We start from the raw sequence: 24,453 nt of genomic DNA on the forward strand, positions 1-24,453 counted from the left end.
TCTTTTCCAGGGAGTCTTCTCTTCTCATGAGGTGGCCAAAGTATTGGAGCCTCAGCTTCACAATCTGTCCTTCCAGTGAGCACTCAGGGCTGATTTCCTTCAGAATGGATAGGTTTGATCTTCTTGCAGTCCATGGGACTCTCAAGAGTCTCCTCCAGCACCATAATTCAAAAGCATCAATTCTTCGGCGATCAGCCTTCTTTATGGTCCAGCTCTCACTTCCCCAATAGATGAGTGCAACTTTCATATGCAAGGCCAACGGATAGTTAAAAACCAAGTCGGACCAGCAGATAAGCCCGGAAGCATATAGGGTGTGTGTAGAGAGAGGGGCTGTTGTGTGGTTGTGTAGTGTTAACACAAATGAATGCAGTCCTCCATAGGATATTTCACCAGTTTCCAGTAGATTCATGTTATTCTTTTCCGTAATTTGGGTAGCTTTTACTCGCGCCTTCTAACAGAAACGTGTGATGGGTGTCAACCGGACTGCAACCAAAATGGAGCCACTGAGCACAAACAAGTTGTCTGCTTGCTCAAGGAACCCTGAGCTTTGCCAAAGAACAGAGAAATGTTTTAAAATATAACATCTAAGAGGGCAAACTGCCCCAAAAACATCCCAAAGAGGACTGGGCTTACTTAGGAGCCACAGAATGTCGACAGTCATTTGGAAAATAAAAATGGAAAACTGGGCAAAAGATGGCATGTCTGCTTGGCAATGGCAGGCAATAGTACACGGCAACATTTTGTGACAGTTTCCCTCTCATCTAATACAGTACAGAGCTTTTGAATGTCCCATTGTTATTTCACTAGGACAGATGAAGTAGCTTCGTGTGCCACCACATTATTCATATTTCCTCATTTTATTTTCTGATCTAATTCCTCACGCTACATTGTAGGTCACTCTTGGCACTTGCACAAGTTTTAGAAGGAAATCCTCTCCTATGACCCTTCAGTTCATAAGACATCCCTCAGGTCAGGCATACATTTCCTGCTCCCTTTTTAAACAAGAGGAACACAGTCATTCCAAAGGGAATGTAACATGCAAGGCTTTAAGAAATCCTGCACTGACAACAAGCGTCAGCAGTCCCTGCATTGTTGTTTCTTACCAGGTATATACTCAAATTCAAAATTAAATCCCAGTAACAACCAATACCAGTTTTGTAACTTTGGCCCAATGCAATGATTAGGGACACGGGTGGCGCTGTGGGTTAAATCACAGAGCCTAGGACTTGCCGATCAGAAGGTTGGCGGTTCGAATCCCTGCGACGGGTTGAGCTCCCGTTGTTCGGTCCCTGCTCCTGCCAACCTAGCAGTTCGAAAGCACGTCAAAGTGCAAGTAGATAAATAGGTACCACTCCGGCGGGAAGGTAAACGGCGTTTCCGTGCGCTGCTCTGGTTCGCCAGAAGCGGCTTAGTCATGCTGACCACATGACCCGGAAGCTGTACGCCGGCCCCCTCGGCCAATAAAGCGAGATGAGCGCCGCAACCCCAGAGTCGGTCACGACTGGACCTAATGGTCAGGGGTCCCTTTACCTTTAATGCAATGATTGGGCATGGTTTCTAACCGCATCAGTACCAGGTGATCAGTAAGGTATGTGAATTCCTGCCCCAATGTTCTTTGCTGTTCCCAACCTTTGTGATTGCTCCCAGTTTGTAGAAGTGATTTAGCAAAACCTCTCCTCTTACTTTCTGTGTCCCGCAGTGCAACCTTGGGATAAGTGAGTGCATTCTCCATAAAGCACAGTTAAGACTATATTTCCTTTCAAAATAGGCATGACCAGTGCATTTTAGTATGGCTGCTTAATCTTGTAGCTTTCTTTTTCTTGTTTATGTATTAACTGGTGTTTGCTAGTATTCTACCCTGGACGCGGGTGGCAGTGTGGTCTAAACCACCAAGCCTCTTGGGCTTGCCGATCAGAAGGTTGGCGGTTCGAATCTGTCCCAACTCCTGCCAACCTAGCAGTTCGAAAGTACACCAGTGCAAGTAGATAAATAGGTACCGCTGTGGTGGGAAGGTACACAGTGTTTCCGTGCGCTCTGGTTTCCATCACGGTGTCCCGTTGCGCCAGAAGTGGTTTAGTCATGCTGGCCACATGACCCAGAAAGCTGTCTGTGGACAAATGCCAGCTCCCTCAGCCTGAAGCGAGATGAGAGCTGCAACCCCATAGACACCTTTGACTGGACTTAACCATCCAGGGGTCCTTTACCTTTTTTACCTATCCTGGAGTAAGGTAAAGGTAAAGGGACCCCTAACCATTAGGTCCAGTTGTGACCGACTCCGGGGTTGTGGCGCTCATCTCGCTTTATTGGTCGAGGGAGCTGGCGTACAGCTTCCGTGTCATGTGGCCAGCATGACTAAGCCGCTTCTGGCGAACCAGAGCAGCGCATGGAAATGCTGTTTACCTTCCCGCCGGAGCAGTACCTATTTATCTACTTGCACTTTGACGTGCTTTCGAACTGCTGGAGTAGCTCCCACTAAATTAAAGAGAACTTCATTCTGAGTAGACATGGTTAGGATTGCAGCCTTTGTCTTTTTTCTTTTCCTTTTTAATGGCTGCTTTTATTCTGTTGTGTTTTAAGTGCCACCATTTAGAACTTTCTTTACTCTGGAATGTACAGATCTAATCAATTTTATTATTGTTGCATGCCATCCAGAGAACCGCTGTTAAGAGATTACGAAGAAACAGAATGAATACCTAAAACAGAATATATCAAATACACAAAGCCCAGAGTATGGGAAATGGTTTGGTAGGAACCTTTTCACACAGGGTAAATAACAACAATGAACTTCTAGTCCTGACACTTTCCTATCTAGGCTTAAGAAAAAAATATGAATGTGAACTTGTGTTTCCAGGATGCATTGGCCCACATAACCTGGCTTCTGTGGCTGTTGATCACCCCTCCCTTTGCAGTAGCTCACATAAAGAAATGGATCAATATTACCCTTGCTGCAATCTGTGCTTCATCGTTGACTTGAGAGGTGTCAGTTTAAATTCTCTTTCTTGGTTAATTAGAAATCAGGCAGGAGAGCAAGACTGGAACAGGGTCTTGCATCTCTAGGTTCTTAGCAGAAGGGACCAGCTTGAATTCTGTAGGAGAGGGGAAACAAGACATAAGGAAGGGAATGCCAGCTGCTAGTGTTATTAGCAATCTGATCTTTGCCGAGACATGAATGAAGATACTTCTCATTCAAAAGCAGTTCTAATGCCCTTAAGATGGAACCCAAATTTGGCAATAAAGCTGTTTGCCTCCAATAAATTATTAGCACAGTTGCACAGCAAAGCCGCTTTAAGGCCATGACTTCTGACCAAATGGCTGTCTGTGTGTGTTTGTTTTGAACAGGGGCACTTGAACCTTCTCCAAGAACTCCTCCAGACATAGCTTGTTGTTGTTTAGTCGCTTAGTCGTGTCCGACTCTTTGTGACCCCATGCACCAGAGCACGCCAGGCACTCCTGTCTTCCACTGCCTCCCGCAGTTTGGTCAAACTCATGCTGGTAGCTTCGAGAACACTATCCAACCATCTCGTCCTCTGTCGCCCCTTCTCCTTGTGCCCGCCATCTTTCCCAACATCAGGGTCTTTTCCAGGGAGTCTTCTCTTCTCATGAGGTGGCCAAAGTATTGGAGCCTCAGCTTCACGATCTGTCCTTCCAGTGAGCACTCAGGGCTGATTTCCTTCAGAATGGATGGGTTTGATCTTCTTGCAGTCCATGGGACTCTCAAGAGTCTCCTCCAGCACCATAATTCAAAAGCATCAATTCTTCGGCGATCAGCCTTCTTTATGGTCCAGCTCTCACTTCCATACATCACTACTGGGAAAACCATAGCTTTAACTATACGGACCTTTGTTGGCAAGGTGATGTCTCTGCTTGTCTGCAGCCAAATACACCTCACTCTGTCATGCAAGGTAATCTGCGTGCTTTTCTTACTTCAATCTTAAGGACTGCCTTCTGCTCTCTGGCCTTTGTGATAAGCTCTGCTGAAGCTAGGCTGGTTGCTGCAAGGAGTAGACAGACCCTCCATGTGTCCCTGTTTTCCAGGGACAGTCCCGGATTTACAGAAGCTGTCCCAGTTTCTGATTTTATCCCAGATGGTCCCGCTTTTCATTAGGACGTCCCTTTTTCATTGGAGAAATGTTGGAGGGTATGGAGTTATGTGACCCCTGAGCCAAGGAGATAAGTAACTATACAACCTTTAGAAGACATCTGAAGGCAGCTCTGTGTAGGAAAGTTTTTTCCATGTTTAATTTTTTAAATGTTTTTACATATGTTGGAAGCCTCTCAGAGTGACTGGGGCAACCCAGTCAGATGGACAGGGTATAACAACAACAACAACAACAACAACAACAACGTCCCGCCACAGCAGTACCTATTTATCTACTTGCACTGGTGTGCTTTCGAACTGCTAGGTTGGCAGGATCTGGGACAAAGCAATGGGAGCTCACCCCGTCACACAGATTCGAACCGCCAACTTTCTGATCAGCAAGCCCAAGAGGTTCAGTGGTTTAGACCACAGCGCCACCCGTGTCCATACTTCCCTATCCAGGGCTGCCTTCAAATGTCTTCTAAAGTTTGTCTAGTGACTTATCTCCTTGGCTTGGGGGTGGCATAACTCCCTTCAGATCAGCAAGCCCAAGAGGCTCAGTGGTTTAGACCACAGCACCACCTGCTCCCTTTATTGCATCTGAATTATGTTGTGGCCAACATTGGTTTCTGAGACCTCCGGGTATAGGGCGATATATAAATTTAATTAATCAACCAACAATAATAAGGCTGTCAGTGACTGCTGTGCTACTTACAGGAACAGAGACAGTATTTTGTGGGAGAACAGCAAGAGGAGGCTGTGATGACATGCTTTTGGGCTTCTCAAAAGCGTTTGGATCTCTACTGTGGAAGACAGGATGTGGAACTGCAAAGGCCTTTGTTCGGATCCAGCAGGGCTCCTTCCATGGTTTCATGATAATAGCTTGGTCTTAGTGTGCTCTGCTGAGTTGCCTTGAGGGTCCCATTGGAGACATGCCAGGGTTCAAATTTAAACAGGGAGGAAACCTCCTGGAACCAATTAAATGTCGATATAGGGGTGGGAAACATGTGGCCCTCAGACGTGGCTGGACTACAACTCCCATCATCCCTGGCCATTGGTCATGCTTGCTGGTGCTGATGGGAGTTGTAGTTCAACAGCATCCGGCTGTCCATCACCATTTGGAGGGTCACAGGCCCCCCACCCATTTCAATACTAACCCTGACAGGTACGCCAAGAGAATGACTGCTTACAAGTAGCATTTAAATAGCGTTCTGTCTTATTAAGTGGCATACAATTAATTCCCAGACAGGAAGGAAGCTCTGTCAAAAACTCTAGGACAAGATAAATGGAGAAATGACAGCCTCTTCTTTACCTCGAAGCTTTGTTTTAATAAGAGGGCAACATTGCATCCCTTCATTTCAGATGGAGGGGGATGCTCTTTCGAGAGCTGTGAGGAGAAATTTCAACAGCAGCAATTCAAAGGAAGAGACAAATGTGTTTGGAATGCTTACACTGAGATAGATTTAAAAATATGTGTCTTCAAGCAACTATTGCCATGGTAACACTTATCTTTTATCCCTTTCCCACACCCTGCTCCGTATGAGTAAGAAGTGTTTTGTCTTTCTCTTTGTGGTGGTTCCTAATCCAGCCTTTCTCCCATCTGACACCTCAACATCTGACGCCTTGTGGTTTTAATCTAAAAATTGAATTTTGGAGCTGCCACACGGTCAGCTGGCGATTCTTCTTGTCTCCTTTACGTCAGGTCAGGGGCGATTTAAAGCTAAGTTATCATATCTGCTATCCTCGCTGCGTCTTATTTCTTCAGCACTTTCCAGTGGGCAAAGTCTTGTTATGCAACTATTTTTAAAACTGCCACTTTGAGATCAGAGTGGGATATACTGCATGCAGGCTCAAGCTCTACAAACTCAGGGAATTGGAAGCGAACGCTGGTGATCAGCAGTGAGGTTGGGCAATGCTGCAAATTGTGTTTCCATACTGTAAGAAGTGGGTCCTAAGGCCCTTAAAATACAATCTGAACAAAGCAGCAAAGAGTATATTGAGTACAAAGTAAAGGTACCCCTGCCCGTATGGGCCAGTCATGTACGACTCTAGGGTTGCGCACTCATCTTGCTCAAGAGGCCGGGAGCCAGCGCTGTCCAGAGACACTTCCGGGTCACGTGGCCAGCGTGACAAGCTGCATCTGGCGAGCCAACACCAGCGCCGCACACGGAAACGCCGTTTACCTTCCCGCTATAAAGCGGTACCTATTTATCTACTTGCACTTAGGGGTGCTTTTGAACTGCTAGGTGGGCAGGAGCTGGGACCGAACGACAGGAGCTCACCCCGCCGTGGGGATTCGAACTGCCGACCTTGCGATCAGCAAGTCCTAGGCACTGAGGTTTTACCCACAGCGTCACCTGCTTTGATTCCCCATTGGCTGCGTACTACAAGGTTTACAGCCTATCACGACTGCCTAATTTGTCCCTCCTCTGTTTACATCTCCCACTACCCTTATTTCAGCGCCCCTTACCCTTATTTATTAGGGACGCGGGTGGCGCTGTGGGTTAAACCACAGAGCCTAGGACTTGCCGATCAGAAGGTCGGCGGTTCAAATCCCCACGACGGGGTGAGCTCCTGTTGCTCAGTCCCTGCTCCTGCCAACCTAGCAGTTCGAAAGCACGTCAAAGTGCAAGTAGATAAATAGGTACCACTCCAGTGGGAAGGGAAACGGCGTTTCTGTGCGCTGCTCTGGTTCGCCAGAAGCGGCTTCTTCATACTGGCCACATGACCCGGAAGCTGTGCGCTGGCTCCCTCGGCCAATAAAGCGAGATGAGCGCCGCAACCCCAGAGTCGGCCATGACTGGAACTAATGGTCAGGGGTCCCTTTACCTTTACCCTTATTTATTATTTCCCTTATTTGATCCTATGCAGTTACTTATTGAGCCAAGCCAAACACCACATCCCAGCCCACAAGCTCTAAACATCTCTAGTTTTCAGGTGCGAATCGATCTGAACTGCTGACATTTATCTAAAATGCTGCATTTGTGGTTTATGTGAAAAAGCAACATCCTCATTTCTCACACATACTAAACACCCTCCGTTCGCCAATGCTTTTCCTTGGTCTTCTAGGCCCAAATCCAGATTGATCTGGTGGAGTAGCCGGCACCAGCAAAGATCCACAATGTTTTCCTGATTCTGTATTATTGCTTACGATGCTCCTGGGCCTCAGGGCCTGTCCACCCCGCAGCTTAATGTAGATTGTGAAACTCTTGTGAGTCCTTCAATTCCTCTCCCCATCCATTCAGCGTTCTGCTCCAATTCTCCATCCTAAATACGGAGTTCCCCTATGCCAGGGATGTCTAGCTCCCAAGAACCTGCAATCTACTCCCAGAAGAAAGAACTAGCAGTGATCGTCTGGCTGGAAGAAACATGGACCTTATTGGGACAGAGCTTCTCTGAGATCTGGTGTTTAACACTAAGGACTACCAAAAAAACCGGCAGAGAGGAATTGAGAGAGAATTAAGAGCCTCGGACGTGAGGTCTCCAGGCTGATAGTAGACTAAGACTGATGGACATTTGTGGGGGATTGAAACCGGGAAAGGGGGTGGTGGGGTTTGGGAATCCAAAGGGTGCACAATTATAATCTGTTTTTTATTTTGTTTTGTTATTAGTATGAAAATTGGGGAATTCGTGGAAGGGAATTTGGGTCGACTTTAGAAAAAGGTTTTAAGAATGAGCAGTGATGTACAAATATTGATGTTTATAAGTTAAAATTGGTTTTTCTAAAATGAATTAAATATAAAAAGGTTAAAAATTGGGGATAAGAACTTGTTGAACTAACAACTTGAATTGGAATATAAGAAGGGGAGGTGTGGGGAAGTCAGGGAAATATGTTATTGAAAATACGGATTGTTAACGGATTGAAAATACGGATTGTGTTTTTAACTTTTTTGTTTTTTCTTTTTTGATTTTTTTTAATTGTATTAAGGTGGAAAATTTCAATAAATATCTTTAAAAGAAAAAGAAAAAAAGAACTAGCAGTGATCTACCCATTTTAGCGGGGGGCAACCCTAAGTTGTTGAGCTTTTTTAGAGGGTGCAAGCCATAGTTGTTGTTGAGGTTTTTTTTGATGGGGCCAAAGTTGTTCAGCTTTATTTTGGGGGGGGGGGTGGCATAGTTTTGCTGCTTTTTGCCAGGGAACACTCCATGCAACACTGCCCAGGTATTACTGTATTTTTCGCTCTATAGGACGCACCGGACCATAGGACGCACCGGACCATAGGAGGGGGAGAACAGGGGGAAAAAATTTCTCCCCCTCTCTGCTCAGCACCCCTACAGTGAAGCAGCAGGAGAAACGGAGCCCCTTCCATTTCTCCTCCCGCTTCGCTGAAGGGGCGCTGCACAGAGAGGGAAAACTGTGGAGCACCTCTACAGCGAAGCGAAGCCTGGAGAGCAAGAGGGATTGGTGAGCACCGACCCCTCTCGCTCTCCAGGCTTCAGGCGGCTATCCGCAAGCCTTCGGAGCGCAGCGGGAACTCCTGCTGGGCTCCGAAGGCTTGCGGATAGCTGCCTGAAGCCCCCGGAGCGCAGCGGGAGTTCCCGTTGCGCTCCGGGGGCTTCAGCGAAAGCAACGCGAAGCCTCCGGAGTGCGGGGGAGCTCTCCCTCTGTGCTTCGGAGGCTTCGCGTTGTTATCGCTGAAGCCAAGGAGCCTGCATTCGCTCCATAGGACGCACACACATTTCCCCTTAATTTTTGGAGGGGAAAAAGTGCATCCTATAGAGTGAAAAATACAGTAACCCCGCCAGCGATAACTCCATCTTCCATTTTTGCAATCATTTGCGGGGTGATCGACCGCTATCACCCGGGGATCGACCTGTCGATGGCGGTTAACCGATTTGATATCCCTGCCCTATGCAATCAATGCAGCAATCCTATCTGGATTTTTCAAGCATAGGAAACCTCTGGATTAAGGAAGCGGGTGGTGTGGGAAAGCCACCGTAGTTTGTGTGCGGCTCTATTTCCTAGCACCATTACAGTCCACGATGGTGCCAGCAGTTAAAAATCCCCAAGCGAGTTTTGCAAAGAACCCTCCAGCCTTGCCAATTTAAAAAAGGCGACAAGAAACAGTGCGTTTTGGCAGCGCGGAGGAGGTGAACGTACAGATTTTGAGTAGGAACGGATTGCCTAATTATTTATAGTTCAGTGCATTTGTAGGCCAGTGCCTCTTCCCCTCAAAAAAAAGAGAGAGATTTATCTTTTTTTTAAAGGAATTTACATAGAATAGAACGCTATATAATCAAGCTCATCATCAGTCTTAGCCCACACATTTTTCGTTGTTGCAAACTGGTGTTAGGAGGGTGAGATCTGAAGCAAGCAAGTTGTGTGCTGGAAGTGTCTGCTGTGTAAGAGTAGCTAAATTGCAGCTAGGAAGGCGACATCATGTGCAATGCTGACTCTTTCCTTGATACTGAAGCTATGTCCAGCAAGATGAGCAGGGTATAAATAATAGCATCATCATCATCATCATCATTATTATTACTATTACTACTACTACTACTACTATTAAAAGGTAAAGGGACCCCTGACCATTAGATCAAGTCATGGCCGACTCTGAGGTTGCAGCGCTCATCTCGTTTTATTAGCCGAGGGAGCCGGCGTACAGCTTCCAGGTCATGTGGCCAGCATGACTAAGCCGCTTCTGGCGAACCAGAGCAGCGCACGTAAACGTCGTTTACCTTCCCGCCAGAGCGGTACCTATTTATCTACTTGCACTTTGACGTGCTTTCGAACTGCTAGGTGGGCAGGAGCAGGGACCGAGCAACGGGAGCTCACCCCGTCGCGGGGATTCGAACCGCTGACCTTCTGATCGGCAAGTCCTAGGCTCTGTGGCTTAACCCACAGCACCACCCGCGTCCCATTATTATTATTATTCGTTGTTAAAATATTCAAGAAGCTTTGACTTGCAGAACACATAGCTAAAGAATAATATATGCAAAGTACAGTCATACCTTGGTTGATGAACGCCTTGCAACTCAAAACGTTTTGACTCCCGAACGCCGCAAACCCGGAAGTGTGTGTTCCGGTTTGCAAACATTCTTTGGAACCTGAACATCTGACGCGGCTTCCAATTGACTGCAGGAGCTATGGTTTCTTTGGACAGAAATTCCCAGTGTTCTTGACTGTTAGGCTTGCCCGTACAGCCAGATCAATTTTTTAAATAATGAGCATGCTGCAATTGTGGTTGGTATTCAGCCGGCGGAGAAAATGGATGCTTACCTTGCTAAGCAAACTATTAGTCATAAATTTTAGAAACACTCCACACGGTGCCATAATAAATTAAATGCTGCAGCTCTGGAGAGACACTTTGCGTTTACACCTTCAATTTCTATCAGAAAACCTGGCATATTGCCAGTGGCTTGCAGAGTTGGTTGGTTGTTCTGCAATGGTGTCTTAAACACCTGCAAGAATGCTGAACATGTATGTTTTACCTGTGCACCTGCAATACTAATTTCCCTTTTGAAGTATGACTAAACTATAAGTTGCCAGTGTTTTGCAGGTCTCCACTCCTGTGTCTTCCGCTCAGCTAAAGAGACTGGCAGGTAGCAGAATGGCCGTGTGCCCAACATTAGAGAGGGCAGTCCTCTATTTGAAGGCGACATCTCTCTGAAGAGCTGTCTGGTCCACATCTGGTTTAAGGATAAAAGAACCTGTCAACGTTTTAAGCTTAGTGTTCGTGTCGACTTGAGCTCCGCATCAGTTGATGCGGTTTTTATTATTTTTATCAGTCTTTTATTAGCTTTCATCAGCCACAGTATTTTATCCCTGTCATTTGGCAGCTATTATATTCACAAAGCTTGAGTTAAGGACTTGAGTTAAGTCTTAGAGAAAGTCTTGGAAAGTCTCGGAGAAAGCCTTACTTAGCTCCAGCTCATCTAAACCTACCAACTACTTATCAGTAGCTAACAGGACCAGTGGTCAGGGATGATGGGAGTTGTAGTCCCAAAAGATTTGGAGGGCTGAGTTTGCCTATGCCTGGTCTAGTCCTTCCCCTGCCCGCCCCCCTAATATTCTTAAGAGGGTCTCTTCTCCAGTCTTCAGAGAGTAGCTGGAAGAGGGGAGGCAGAAAATGGTCCTCCTTTCCTCCCACTCTGCAGTTTAATCTGAAATCTTAGGTGCAGTCCTGCACCCAGAGCTCAGAAACTGCTCACGCTCATGAAATACCCTGTCGCAAAAGGCGTCTAGAGCAATGGGGGTTTCGAACGCCAGCCACAACCTGATGAAGGAGCAGTTCCAGTTAATCCTGCGATTCTCCACCCTAGGCTCAACCTGTAAAGAAAACCATGTTAAAAACAACCGCAGGCTTCCCCAGCAATCAAACTATGTCAAAGCATACTTTATTTAAGGAAAGAAAGGAAGCAGGAGAACAGCACACCCAAACAAGTCCGGGACCAAGTAATGCGAAAATAAGTTCTTAATTCCTATCTGCGGTTGAAGTCAAAGAATGCACACTCTAGTCTCGCCTTATAAACCACACTCACTGAAATGTTGGGCAAAGCACGACCCATTCTGCAACTTGCATGCAAACAGCGGGAGACGCACAGAGCTCTGCATGCCTAAAATTGAAGACATCGAAACTCTTCCGCATGTGTTCCCTGCATAATCCAATCACAGATGCAGAGCCTCCATGTCTACAAGATGTTCTCGCATTTTCTGCCGCATGCATGGGAGACAGCAGGCCATACCCTACTGCAGGTGTTGCAAATGCAGATAGGAAGCTGAGAACATGCTTACTGGTACTCAAGATTCCCGGCATCCTCTTACAAGCCCTGGAAAGTCTTTTGCACCCTTGGCGGCTGCGTTTTGGCCGTTTTGTATAAGTAGGTCATCTGCTTCCTGCTTTTCGGAGGATAAAAAGGCATCTTGTGGCACTCAAAAGGTTTAAAGTACCTGGCCACAAAGTTGCGGCAAGCAGCATTAAGGCATTTTATCGTCCATCGCCTGGTTCTTCCAAAGTTGCATAGTGTTGATGTCGAGAAACAAGTTTATCGTGCTGGTCAGTGATCAAGTCAAACGCTCACCTCAAAATCTTAGAGATTCCGGCTTCTGGAAAGGGCTTGATTCACCCCAGTACAGATGGCAACAATTTTGCATGGGAGATCCATTCCCAGCCCCGTTCCGGGGCCAAAAGGACCCACACTCTGGGAATCGTGCATCAATTGGGGACATGCCTAAAATGCTTGTTGCCTGTAGGTGTCATACAAAAGCATAGGGCACCCCAGGCGAAGCGCAGGGAGGTGGGGAATTCAAATAAGGTTAAGCCTAAGCAATGGTTTGTAGCACAATCGAGAGGACTCTTTCAAGCATTAAGTAGAAAGCTCAGCAAGGGAAAGAAAAAATAAAAATAAAAATCCGGGACTGCTAACCGGTCACAAGCCTTTAAACTTAGTGTACTAATTTTGCTGACTATTTTTAATTGCCTATTTTTCATTGAAGCTAATTGCATGGGTAGAAGAATTGCAGTTTAAAAAGTTAGCAGGAAGAGGAACTCTGATTAAAAAAAAAAGGGCACCTGGTATTGAAAACAATTTGGAACATTGTACAGTCATACAACGAAGAATTGATGCTTTTGAATTATGGTGCTGGAGGAGACTCTTGAGAGTCCCATGGACTGCAAGAAGATCAAACCTCTCCATTCTGAAGGAAATCAGTCCTGAGTGCTCACTGGAAGGACAGATCCTGAAGCTGAGGCTCCAATACTTTGACCACCTCATGAGAAGAGAAGACCCCCTGGAAAAGACCCTGATGCTGGGAAAGATGGAGGGCACAAGGAGAAGGGGACGACAGAGGACGAGATGGTTGGATAGTGTTCTCGAGGCTACCAGCATGAGTTTGACCAAACTGCGGGAGGCAGTGGAAGACAGGAGGGCCTGGCGTGCTCTGGTCCATGGGGTCACGAAGAGTCAGACACGACTAAACAACTAAACAACAACACAGTCATAACTCGTGATAAATACGCTTCAGATTGAGTGCTTTCAGGTTGCGCTCCGTGGCGACCCAGAAGTAACAGAGCGCGTTACTTCTGGGTTTCGCTGCTCGCGCATGTGCAGACGGTCAAAATGACGTCACGCGCATGCGCGGAAGCGGCAAAATGTGGCACGCGCAGACACGCTGCCGGGTCTTACGTTCTGTTCGGGATGCAAATGGCTCCGGAACGGATCCCGTTCGCATCCCGAGGTACCACTGTATATGAAATGGGTTGATGATAATGCATAACAGAGATTCATTTTGATCGGAGCTACTTTTGAAAACAAAACACTGCATTGGTAGCGCAGCTGGTTTGACCCCTCAAACCTGTATGGCAGAAAGGCAGCTCTTCCCAGAGGTCTCCGTTGAAAAAATAAAAATGCAACGTCCTTAGGTGTGTTCTTCTGGATTAATTCAGTTCAGAACTACTCCTGCACACAGAGACAATTCATCGATACAATTGCTGTGCATCATTCCTGAACCTGATCAGTCCCAATCCAGTTTAAGCCAGTTGCGGCCAAGTCCCATTGAATGCAATGGGGTGTCTCCAACTTACAATGAATGTGTTCCATTGCTTTCAATGGGGATTAGTCGCAACTGACTTAAAACTGGATTGGAGCCTGGACTAGGCATACAAATGAGAAGCTGTAACTAACTAATCCGCTTCTGCGTGTGATCTTGAATATTCACCCACGGATTTATTCAATTCCGTTTCGAAACTTGTTTCTCCAATACAGCTCATGGAGAAGTAAGGACAATGGTAGGGTTTTACGATGTTATACTTATTGAAAACGGGCTTCTGGCCTCTAAGCTGACCTTCTTAACAGCCAGTCTTTTGTAGCTAAGTCAAGGCTTAATTTAAGGCTAGAACTCATCAAACGTTACACCAAAAATTGTGTTTTCCCATGCAACGACACAGTCCTGAAAAAGTGATTCCCGCCCCTGTAAGAATAAAAAGTGTTCCTTCATATATAAAAACAAGTTTGCCAGAACTTAATGGTGCATATACAAAATGCCTTACCTCAACCTACCTATACACACATTGGGTGTGTACAGCATAAGAGCATCTAAAACAGAATGTGCGGCTATTTTGCAACTCTAATTATTTTCAGCTTTCGGTGGTGGGAGCTTAGTCTGCAATACATCTATTCTATAAAATTATCCTCTTCTGTCAATCCTTCAGATTATATTACAGTTTTGTTAGAGGCAACCTGATTATCTTCAGTGTTTCGGTTGCCATGTTTCAAAAAGTGAAAATCCGGACACAAAAGTGGTTGATGGGCAAAGTTCTTGAGCTGTTTTTTTAGTTTTGCCAACAGTTGTTGAGCTTTTATTGTGAAATGAAAATAAGTTTTTGAACTGTTTTTAAGGAAATTCGCCAAAATCTAGACATGGATTGCCATACGTCCAGATTTTCCCGGACATGTCAGCGATTTTCACCCAGATGCTGTTTCTGACTGCCATATTCTGGTTAAGTCTGGGGAATTCTGAACATACAGCAGCCCTAGCTTAGGCCATTTTCATTAAAGAAGAGGGGAAGTATTTTAGGCCAAGAATGCCGAAAAATTATTACAGTGAGATAACGGAAGACGGCGGATGGCACTAATAGGATTCTTCTCTTGGAATAAAACTCCGCGGCTCGCCTCAGTTTCTCTTGGATATGGTTATCCAGGCTTCCTCCTTCGGCGAGGTGACCAGTTCATATCTGGTATCCACGACTTGACCTTCTACAGCACGCAAGTGGAGTTTCCTCACGATCACGGTCAGCAGGATTGTAGCTACCGTGTAGGCAAACCTGTGTAACCAGAGGGGAGGAGAAGGCAAATAATAATAATAATAATAATAATAATAATAATAATAATAATTTATTATTTATACCCTGCCCATCTGGCTGGGCTTCCCCAGCCACTCTGGGCGGCTTCCAGGAAATATTAAAATACTGTGATACATCAAACATTAAAAGCTTCCCTAAACAGGGCTGCCTTCAGATGTCTTCTAAAAGTCTGGTAGTTGTTGTTCTCTTTGACATCTGGTGGGAGGGCGTTCCACAGGGAGGGCGCCACTACCGAGAAGGCCCTCTGCCTGGTTCCCTGTAACTTGGCTTCTCGCAGTGAGGGAACCGCCAGAAGGCCCACGGTGCTGGACCTCAGTGAAGAAAAAGTCAGAGCTTTGGATCCTCCAAAACGCGTCTCTGGAGTGTGGGACCCTAAGGGAGGGCAGGGAATGCCCCCAAATGGATTTGGGGCAATTCCCCTCCTCTCCCTGTGTCCCATCCCGCAATGTTCAGGAGGTACCTGTCAGTTTGCATTTCTTAGAACAGAAAGTATTGATCTGATGTGTAGAGATCTTTCCTATTCTAATTAATTCCAGAGGGTTCTGGAAGCTTCTCTGTGTGAAAAAAGCAAGCAGAAGGTACCTGATGTTTGGGTTATTCCTTCAGAGAAGCTGAGTACAGTCATACCTCGGGTTGAAGTAGCTTCGGGATAAGTATTTTCGGGTTGCGCGCTGCGGCGACCCAGAAGTAACAGAGTGCGTTACTTCCGGGTTTTACCGCTCACGCATGTGCAGATGGTCAAAATGACGTCACACGCATGCGCGGAAGCAGCAACATGCGCAGACGCGGGTTGCGTTCGCTTCTGGATGCGAACGGGGCTCCGGAACGGATCCCGTTTGCATCCAGAGGTACCACTGTACAGCTGGTTTAAACTGGTTCTGTTATCTCTTCTGTCAAGATCATGCTAGCGATAAAAATAGGCCGGAAGGAGCCTGGGTTTCACTTTCTCTTTCTATCTCGCTTCCTTCTAGTGTGGTGTTCTGTACATAGTATGCTTAGCATTGTGTTTTAGACTTATATTATAAGTTATTGTAAGTTTAAGTTAAGTTTGCTGCAACTGGATTTCTATGGACTCCGCCAATCCTGAATGTATTGAATTCGTGACCATTATGCTCATTTGCCTTCAGTAGCAGTAAAGCTCTGCTGGATGAAATATTAATTGCCTCTATTTTTTTGAGAATCCCGCAACATGTTTTAAGATTTTACTCTGCTAGGCATACGCTGGAATCTGCTCTGGATCAATAACGAGTAGGATTTCATGACAGTACCCCACCCCAAACATGGGATGCAGGTGGCGCTGTGGGTTAAACCACAGAGCCTTGGACTTGCTGATCAGAAGGTCAGCGGTTCGAATCCATGCAACGGGGTGAGCTCCCGTTGCTCGGTCCCAGCTCATGCCAGCCTAGCAGTTCGAAAGCACATCAACGTGCAAGTAGATAAATAGGTACCGCTCCGGCGGGAAGGTAAACGGCGTTTCCATGCACTGCTCTGGTTCGCCAGAAGCGGCTTAGTCATGCTGGCCACATGACCCGGAAGCTGCACGCCGACTCCCTCGGCCAATAAAGCGAGATGAGCGCCGCAACCCCAGAGTCGGTCACGACTTGACTAATGGTCAGGGGTCCCTTCAGCTTTATACCCCACCCCAAACCCTCCGGAGAGAGCCTTTTTTTGTAGGGAGGCCCCAGTCACTCGGGAGGCAAGGTGGAGAGTAAGAAAGAGGAGTGGACAGAAAAATTCCCTTCCATCTTATCTCTAGGATCAAAGCAAGAACGGGCAACGGAGGAGATCACACAATCCATTAGGCGAAATGACCTGGAGAAAATGCTACCCAAAAGACCCCCCCCCTCTCTCTTGCTGCCTCACTCCTCACAGAAACAGAGATGCTCTGTTCTTGCTCCCCCCCCCCAATAAAAAAATATGCTCACCTCAGTTCAGGGCATTCCTGGCTCCCTGAGAAACCCAGAAGGGAGAAGTTTTTCATGGCAGAGTTGTCACTGAATCTATCTGGATCAAATCTACAAGAGAAAGAAGAAATTAATAATAATAATAATAATAATAATAATAATAATAATAATAATAACAACAATAATTTTTACTTATGCCCCGCCCTCCAACATTAAAATATTGAAACATTAAAATATTAAAATTCAGCCTCATCTGTCTTACAGGCCCTGCGGAAATAAATCAGATCCTGCAGGGCCCTGGTCTCATGAGGCAGAGTGTTCCACCAGGCTGGAGTCAGTGTTGAGAAGGCCCTGGCTCTGGTTGAGGCTAATCTAACTTCCTTAGGGCCTGGGACCACTAGGGTGTTGCTATTTATGGACCTTGAGGCTCTCCGTGGGGCATACCGGGAGAGGTGGTCCCGTAGGTACGAGGGTCCTAGGCCGTGAAGGGCTTTAAAGGTCAAAAGCAACACCTTAAATCTGACCCTGTACTCCACCGGGAGCCAGTGCAGCTGGAAAAGCACTGGGTGAATATGCTCCCATGGCAGAGACCCCATGAGGAGCCTCGCTGCAGCATTCTGCACCCGCTGGAGTTTCTGGGACAGCTTCAAGGGCAGCCCCGCATAGAGCGAATTACAGTAGTCAAGCCTGGAGGTGACCGTCGCATGGATCACTGTGGACAGGTTGGGGAAACCTCCCTGACCCCAAAAACTAGGTCTGCAAGAATGCCATTATAAGGCAGCCAGAAAGTACATCAGTACAAAATACACAGGGCCTCAGTGTCTGTGTGCCTGAACCCTTTTCTCGCTCGATTCTGTACTGCTTGCTCAAAAGCCCTGCAATCTAATTTCTCTGCTCTCCTTCCTTCTTTCCTTGCAGCCTGCCAGCCAGCCTGCACAAAGCTTCCTCCCAATTTTTCTCAAGCCAGCCAGGCTGCGAACAAGTACCTGTGCAGAAGCTGATGATTCATTAGAATGAAAAGCTTGTTTCACCATCAGGTCAGTGGGTTTTTAAAAGCAATTATACAGCCTAGTCTAAATTAACGTCAAGATTGCCATCATCGAGGGACTGACAAGGCGGTAAGATGATGCCAGGCGTTAAATAATTTGGTATTTGAATGACTGGTATTAGTAATTGTATTATAATTTGGTATTGTTATAGTGAGGCTGTTATTGGATGGTAATTGAAAATTAAGATGATGCCAGGCTGTTTATTTCCAAAGCTAAAAGGGGAAAGAGCATTCACGGCAGAAAATAATATTGAGTAGAGGCTGTGTTGCAGCACATGTGCTATTTTGCATGCATGGTATTTCGCTGGGTGTGAAAAGAATTATTTACTTTTTTATTCTTCAAACCTTCAGCTGTTTGAGTGTTGCACCCTTTTCTTAAAAGCCAGTTGGGATTTGCGGGAAGATGGGAGTTGTAGTTCAGCAACATGCAATGGCGATAGCTCAGTAGGTAGAGCATGAGATTGTTTATTTCAGGGTCGCAGGTTCGCGTCCCACACTGGTCAAAAAAGTGTCGCATGGCAGAGGGTTGGGCTGGAGAACCCTCATGATCCCTTCCAACCTTCCAGTTACCAGGGTATCTGAAGAAGTGTGCATGCACACGAAAGCTCATACCAAGAACTAACTTAGTTGGTCTTTAAGGTGCTACTGGAAGAAAAAAAAAATTTTGTCCTTCCAACCTTGTGAGTCTACGAACATCTGGAGGGCCACAGGTTCTCCACAAGGAATTTAGAAAGCAAGCAGAGAATAACTTTGCACAGGTCACACCTATGCATGCACACGCACACAAACACACAACCCATTCTCCCTCCGCTGCTCACATTGCCCTAAAGACAAGTGTTGTATGAGGAATGTGTCTGTTTCCACATCAATTGCAGACCACTGAAGAGCCTAAGGCAGAAAATCCAGACAGCATTTCCGTGGTTGACAATTTTGTTTAGTCGTAGATCTCACAGGCTGCGGACTTTTTAACAATACAGTCGTACCTTGGTTGTCGAACGGAATACGTTCCGGAAGTCCGTTCGACATTCGAAAACGTTTGAAAACCAAGGCACAGCTTCTGATTGGCTGCAGGAGCTTCCTGCAGTCAGTTGGAAGCCGTAGAAGCTGCGTCGGACGTTCGGCTTCCAAAAACAGTTCACAACCCAGAACGTTCACTTCCGGGTTTGCGGCATTCAGGAGCCAAAACGTTCAAGTCACAAGGCGTTTGAAAACCAAGGTACGACTGTACAGTCATATCTCTTGTTACGTTAGGTTCAGGTTACGTTCTTTCAGGATACGTACCGCGGCGACACGAAAGTAATGGAACTAGTTACTTCCAGGTTTCGCTGCATGCGCAGACGCTCAAAATGACATCACACGCATGTGCGGAAGTGGCGAATCCCGTCCTGCAGACGTGGGTTGCGCTCTGTTCAGGTTGTGAACGGGACTCCGGAACGGATCCTGTTCGCAACCAGAAGTACCACTGTACTCCCAATATCCAACACCTAGCCATTTTTTTACTTTTCACCCTTCCCCGGCCCCAAGAGAAGAGTGTGGCAGCCATTTTTTAAAAGGGACAACAGCCCTTGCACTTCCAGTTCTTCCTGTGGAACTCCTGGAGACTATATCAGCATCTACGATTCTTATTGGCTGTGTTGCTCCTCTGCTTCCTTTTTCCAAGAAGAAAGCTATGGCTGCCGGAAAGAGAACAGGGGCCCTTGGACTGAATTTATTTCTTTAGATTAAGCCCTATTGTGTTTCCGCCCTGAACTGAAATCAGTAAGCAACCCCAGAGCTACGGTGCCCAAGCTATTAAAAGTTGCCATCTGGAGGCCAAAGGGAGCTAGAGCAGTTCCTGTTATGCTGAAGAAGTCAAAATCTGAAGCCAAGAATCCATAAAAATGAGTCTGGAAAGAATGAGGTAGAACCTCCATTTCCTTAAAAACAAAAACCCATGATTGATGTTTCCTCCTCCGAACCACAGATTTCGTTATGAATTGCGATTGCAACATCTCCTTCTCACAGCGACCTGTTTTTAAAAAGAAAATCCTGCACGCAGCATTTGCCACAGAAGGTCATGAACGTTCAGAAAAGGAAGTTATCGATTTAAAAAAAAATGCCACCAAAAGCATTTTGCAAGAACACATTTGCAAAGCCCTGAGTTTGAAAGCAAGGGTGCAAATCCGTCTTAACAAAAGGGGCTTTTCGCCTCACCCATGATGTTTAATTAGGTTCAAAAAAATATAGAACTGAACTGTACGTTCAGAACCATGTTCTGGGACTGTATGGGGGGGATGTTTGGTTTTCCCGCACTTCTAAAACCTCCCGTCTGTTAAAAAGGAAGGCATCAAGGAGAGGTCTAATGCAATACAGCTGTAAGCAATTTCCAGATCATCAATCATATGGCAAGAGGCTATATCACCTCTCGCCATCCCATACAAGCAGCACAACAGACCGGTTGTCAGTTCATTTCCCTCCGGGCCCAATTCAAGGTGTTCACATTACTGTTTAAAGTCCTAAATGACTTAGGCTCCAAATACCTGAAAGACTGCTTCGTTCCCTACAGACGACAGGTAAACCTGTAACAGGAATTTTTTAATGTCTTAATGTTTTACCATTTTTTATGTAAGCTGCCCAGAGTGGCTGGGAAAACCCAGCCAGATGGGCAGGGTATAAATAATAAAATTATTTATTTATTTATTTATTATTATTATTATTATTATTATTATTATTATTATTATTATTATCATCACATATTCCCTTGGCTGCTATGGCTCAGTTGGTTAGAGCGTGGTGCCGATAATGCCAAGGCTGCAGGTTCAATCCCTGCATGGGACAACTGCATATTCCTACATTGCAGGCAGGAAACATTTGCCCAGTATGGGTCTCAAACCTACAACCCAGAGATTAAGAGTCTCGTTCTCTACCAACTGAGCTATCCTGGGAAGCCAGGTCAAGAGAAGACTTCTTTTCCCACATGCTATTTTTCCATGAGCAGGGCTTTAAAACAAAACAACAACAAACACACACTGGGGAGAATTCCAACATGCAGTCCTCCCCCTTGCCTCTAAAATAGTACAGTGGTACCTCTGGATGCGAACGGGATCCATTCCAGAGCCCCATTCACATCCAGAAGCGAACACAACCCGCGTCCGTGCGTCCGCACATGCTCGGGTCCCGATTTGACGCTTCTGCGCAGGCACGTGACGTCAGTTTGACCGTCTGCGCATGTGCGAGAGGCGAAACCCGGAAGTAACGCGCTCCGTTACTTCCGGGTAGCCGCAGCGCGCAACCCGAAAATATTTATCTTGAAGCTACTTCAACCCAAAGTATGATTCTACAATATACCTGAAGGGAAGACAGGAGTGCCTGGCATGCTCTGGTCCATGGGGTCACGAAGAGTCGGACACGACTAAACAACTAAACAACAACATACCTGAAGGAGCGTCTCCACCCCCACCGTTCAGCCCGGTCACTGAGGTCCAGCTCCAAGGGCCTTCTGGCAGTTCTCTAACTGCAAGAAGTGAAGTTACGGGGAACCAGGCAGAGGGCCTTCTTGGTAGTGGCGCCCGCCCTGTGGAACACCCTCCCATCAGATGTCAAGGAAATAAACAACTATCTGACTTTTAGAAGACATCTGAAGGCAGCCCTGTTTAGGGAAGCTTTTAATACTTGATGAATTATTGTATTTTAATATTTTGCTGGAGGCCACCTAGAGTGGCTGGGGAAACCCAGCCAGATGAGCGGGGTATGTATGTATGTATGTAAGTAAGGTAAAGGGACCCCTGACCATTAGGTCCAGTCGTCACCGACTCTGGGGTCGCGGCGCTCATCTCGCTTTATCGGCTGAGGGAGCCGGCGTACAGCTTCCGGGTCATGTGGCCAGCATGACTAAGCCGCTTCTGGCGAACCAGAGCAGCGCACGGAAACACCGTTTACCTTCCCGCCTGAGCGGTACCTATTTATCTACTTGCACTTTGACTTGCTTTCGAACTGCTAGGTTGGCAGGAGCAGGGACTGAGCAACGGGAGCTCACCCCGTCATGGGGATTCGAACTGCCAACCTTTTGGTCGGCAAGCCCTAGACTCTGTGGTTTAACCCACAGCGCCACCCGCGTCCCTATGTATGTATGTATATATGTATGTATGTATGTATAAATAAATTATTATTATTATTATTACAGCACAACCATCCATTTAGAAACACATGGCAAAATCAGCTGGAAGGGAAGGGGAAAGACAGAAATAGATAAAGTTACTTGTGTTTCCATACTTATAGGGCAACGGCCAAGTCGAGCTGTCATGTAACACCACACCGAGCGCATACAGCACGAGAGTCTGAAACGAAATGAAAAATGCATCACTTTAGCCAGGTCAGATGACACACCACATTTGCCGCACACAAACGGCGCACCCTAGCAGACCACTGCGGGCTTTGCAGAGGGATTCTGTACCTCTCAACAGGCCTTTCTTCCCAGCAAACGGGTACAGGATGGAAACTGGATAAGCTTTATTCATGCAAAATCCAGCCACCTTGCAGAATGAATTTGAAGTGAACCAATCTAATTTCCAGTTGTTAAATTTGAAAGGAGTGGGGTTTTTTTTTAGGGGGGGGGTATTTTGCTAGCGAAAGCAGACATCTGCTCGGAGGCCAGCAATAAGACACTGCTATTATTGGGGGGGTGGGGGGGTGGAATGTATTTCAAATGAAGGAATGCAAAACACCAAAAAAACCCAGGCCCTGCAGGCTTCATTTTGTTTTACGGATGGAAATTAAGATAGAAACTTCTAGGCAAGCTGATTAAAACAAGACTGATGGAAGACGTCTTATTCTAGTTTGTCTTTCAGATTGGCTCATTTGAGCCTTCCCTTTGGATGCGAAGAATGCTTTGATGCTCTCTGCTAAAGCGGACATCAGGATGCAATCCTGAGCACACTTGCCTAGAGAAAAGTGGGGTTTGGCTCTAAGCAAGCACAGCTTGGGGGAGGGGGTCAGGATGAGGGAGGATGTGAATGTACCATTTAAATCAGGGGTTAGCAACCTTTTTCAGCCACTGTCCCTCATTTCATGTGGTGGGCTGGACTATATTTTTTTTGGGGGGGGGGAGTGAACAAATTCCTATGCCCCACAAATAACCCAGAGATGCATTTTAAATAAAAGGACACATTCTGCTCATGTAAAAACACGCAGATTCCCGGGCTGTCCGCGGACCAGAATGAGAAGGCGATTGGGCCGCATCCGGCCCCCAGGCCTTAGGTTGCCTACCCCTGATTTAAATGAAGCTAGTAACCCATAGCTTGGGTGATACAGGAAACCAAGGTTACTTAGTAGATTTTCTTTTTAATCGTGGTTTACACGAAGGGTCTTCAGACGTGGGCAAAAGTCTCGGTGATCTCATAGCCTGGCTTACTGGAAAAAGAACGCCCTGGTTTCTTAACCTTATGCATAAACCTCTACCTAAGCATTCCTATAATAAAAACAAAATATTAGCTTTCATCCATAGGAAAGAGAGACTTTAAAAAAAACTTTTTTTAAAAAATTATTAAGTCTTATAGAGGAAAAATACAAAACTTAGTATCTTTCCTCTTTTTTGAACCAAACAAACGCTTTGATCTAGATACAATAAAAACATAAAAAGGGGGGGGAGAGAAATAGAGAAAGAAAGAAAGAAAGAAAGAAAGAAAGAAAGAAAGAGGCGAAAAATAAGATTCAGAAAGTAAAGAACTTCTGATTCTTCCTATGTCTGCTATATAAAAACAATATTCGCTTCATCCAATCCAATATAAAGGTAAAGGTAAAGGGACCCCTGACCATTAGGTCCAGTCGTGGCCGACTCTGGGGTTGCGGTGCTCATCTCGCTTTATTGGCCAAGGGAGCCGGCATTCAGCTTCCGGGTCATGTGGCCAGCATGACTAAGCTGCTTCTGGCGAACCAGAGCAGCGCACAGAAACGTCGTTTACCTTCCCGCCAGAGTGATACCTATTCATCTACTTGCACTTTGACGTGCTTTCGAACTGCTGGGTTGGCAGGAGCAGGGACCGAACAACGGGAGCTGACACCGTCGCGGGGATTCGAACCGCCGACCTTCTGATCGGCAAGTCCTAGGCTCTGTGATTTAACCCACAGTGCCACCCACGTCCCTAATCCCATATAACACCCAACAAATCCACTTTCTATGAGCAAACATTATTTTCAGCCCTCAAATCTAAATATCATTATTTCTTTTTCATGCAAAACGTCTCTGAGAGGTTTCCAAACTTTAACAAATGTTAACAATGACTTTTCTCTGATTAAAGGAAAGGGAGGCTTTGAGCGCTGGCTTCCAGTCCTACCTCTTTGGGAATAATATGCTGGTCAACGCTGCCCTCCAGCTCTTGCAGCCGAGCTGCAATTGGTGTCAGTTTTGATGTCCTCACCGTCTCACACAGAACCTGCCGGCAATATCTGCAAACAGAGAAACCCATTGCAAGCCTTTCATTTGAAGCAAGAAAAAGGCGGCAACAACAATGACAACCCCATTGGACACACTTCTTCAGACTCCTCAAGCAGGCTTCTTAGATTCTGTAAGGGTAAGAATCAAAACCGAGGGCTTCACGTTAAGTTACAGTGCAACTTGTAGCAGGATCAATCCACTAGGGTCCAAAT

General features: G+C 46.2%; 1 protein-coding gene and 1 long non-coding RNA gene across 2 annotated transcripts in view; one reads left to right on the forward strand and one right to left on the reverse strand.

The window, feature by feature from the left end:
• Window positions 1–11,391: 11,391 nt before the first annotated feature.
• The window catches only part of CYP20A1 (cytochrome P450 family 20 subfamily A member 1), a 41,856-nt gene continuing 28,794 nt past the window's right edge, over window positions 11,392–24,453 (reverse strand). Inside the window, exons 10-13 of the mRNA XM_083631399.1 lie at window positions 24,141–24,252; window positions 22,081–22,145; window positions 16,803–16,892; window positions 11,392–14,838 (exon numbers count right to left, since the gene is read on the reverse strand). Coding sequence (XP_083487525.1) covers window positions 14,688–14,838; window positions 16,803–16,892; window positions 22,081–22,145; window positions 24,141–24,252 — 418 coding nt within the window. The 3' untranslated portion in view covers window positions 11,392–14,687. The remainder of the gene's footprint in view (window positions 14,839–16,802; window positions 16,893–22,080; window positions 22,146–24,140; window positions 24,253–24,453) is intronic.
• LOC310743449 lies at window positions 17,103–24,225 on the forward strand. Its single transcript, XR_014539027.1, has 3 exons — window positions 17,103–17,818; window positions 22,087–22,180; window positions 24,105–24,225. It is a non-coding gene; the product is annotated as an uncharacterized lncRNA (long non-coding RNA).

This window comes from Podarcis filfolensis (genome assembly GCF_964270895.1).
Source record: "Podarcis filfolensis genome assembly, chromosome: 1".
Classification (NCBI taxonomy): Eukaryota; Metazoa; Chordata; class Lepidosauria; order Squamata; family Lacertidae; genus Podarcis; species Podarcis filfolensis.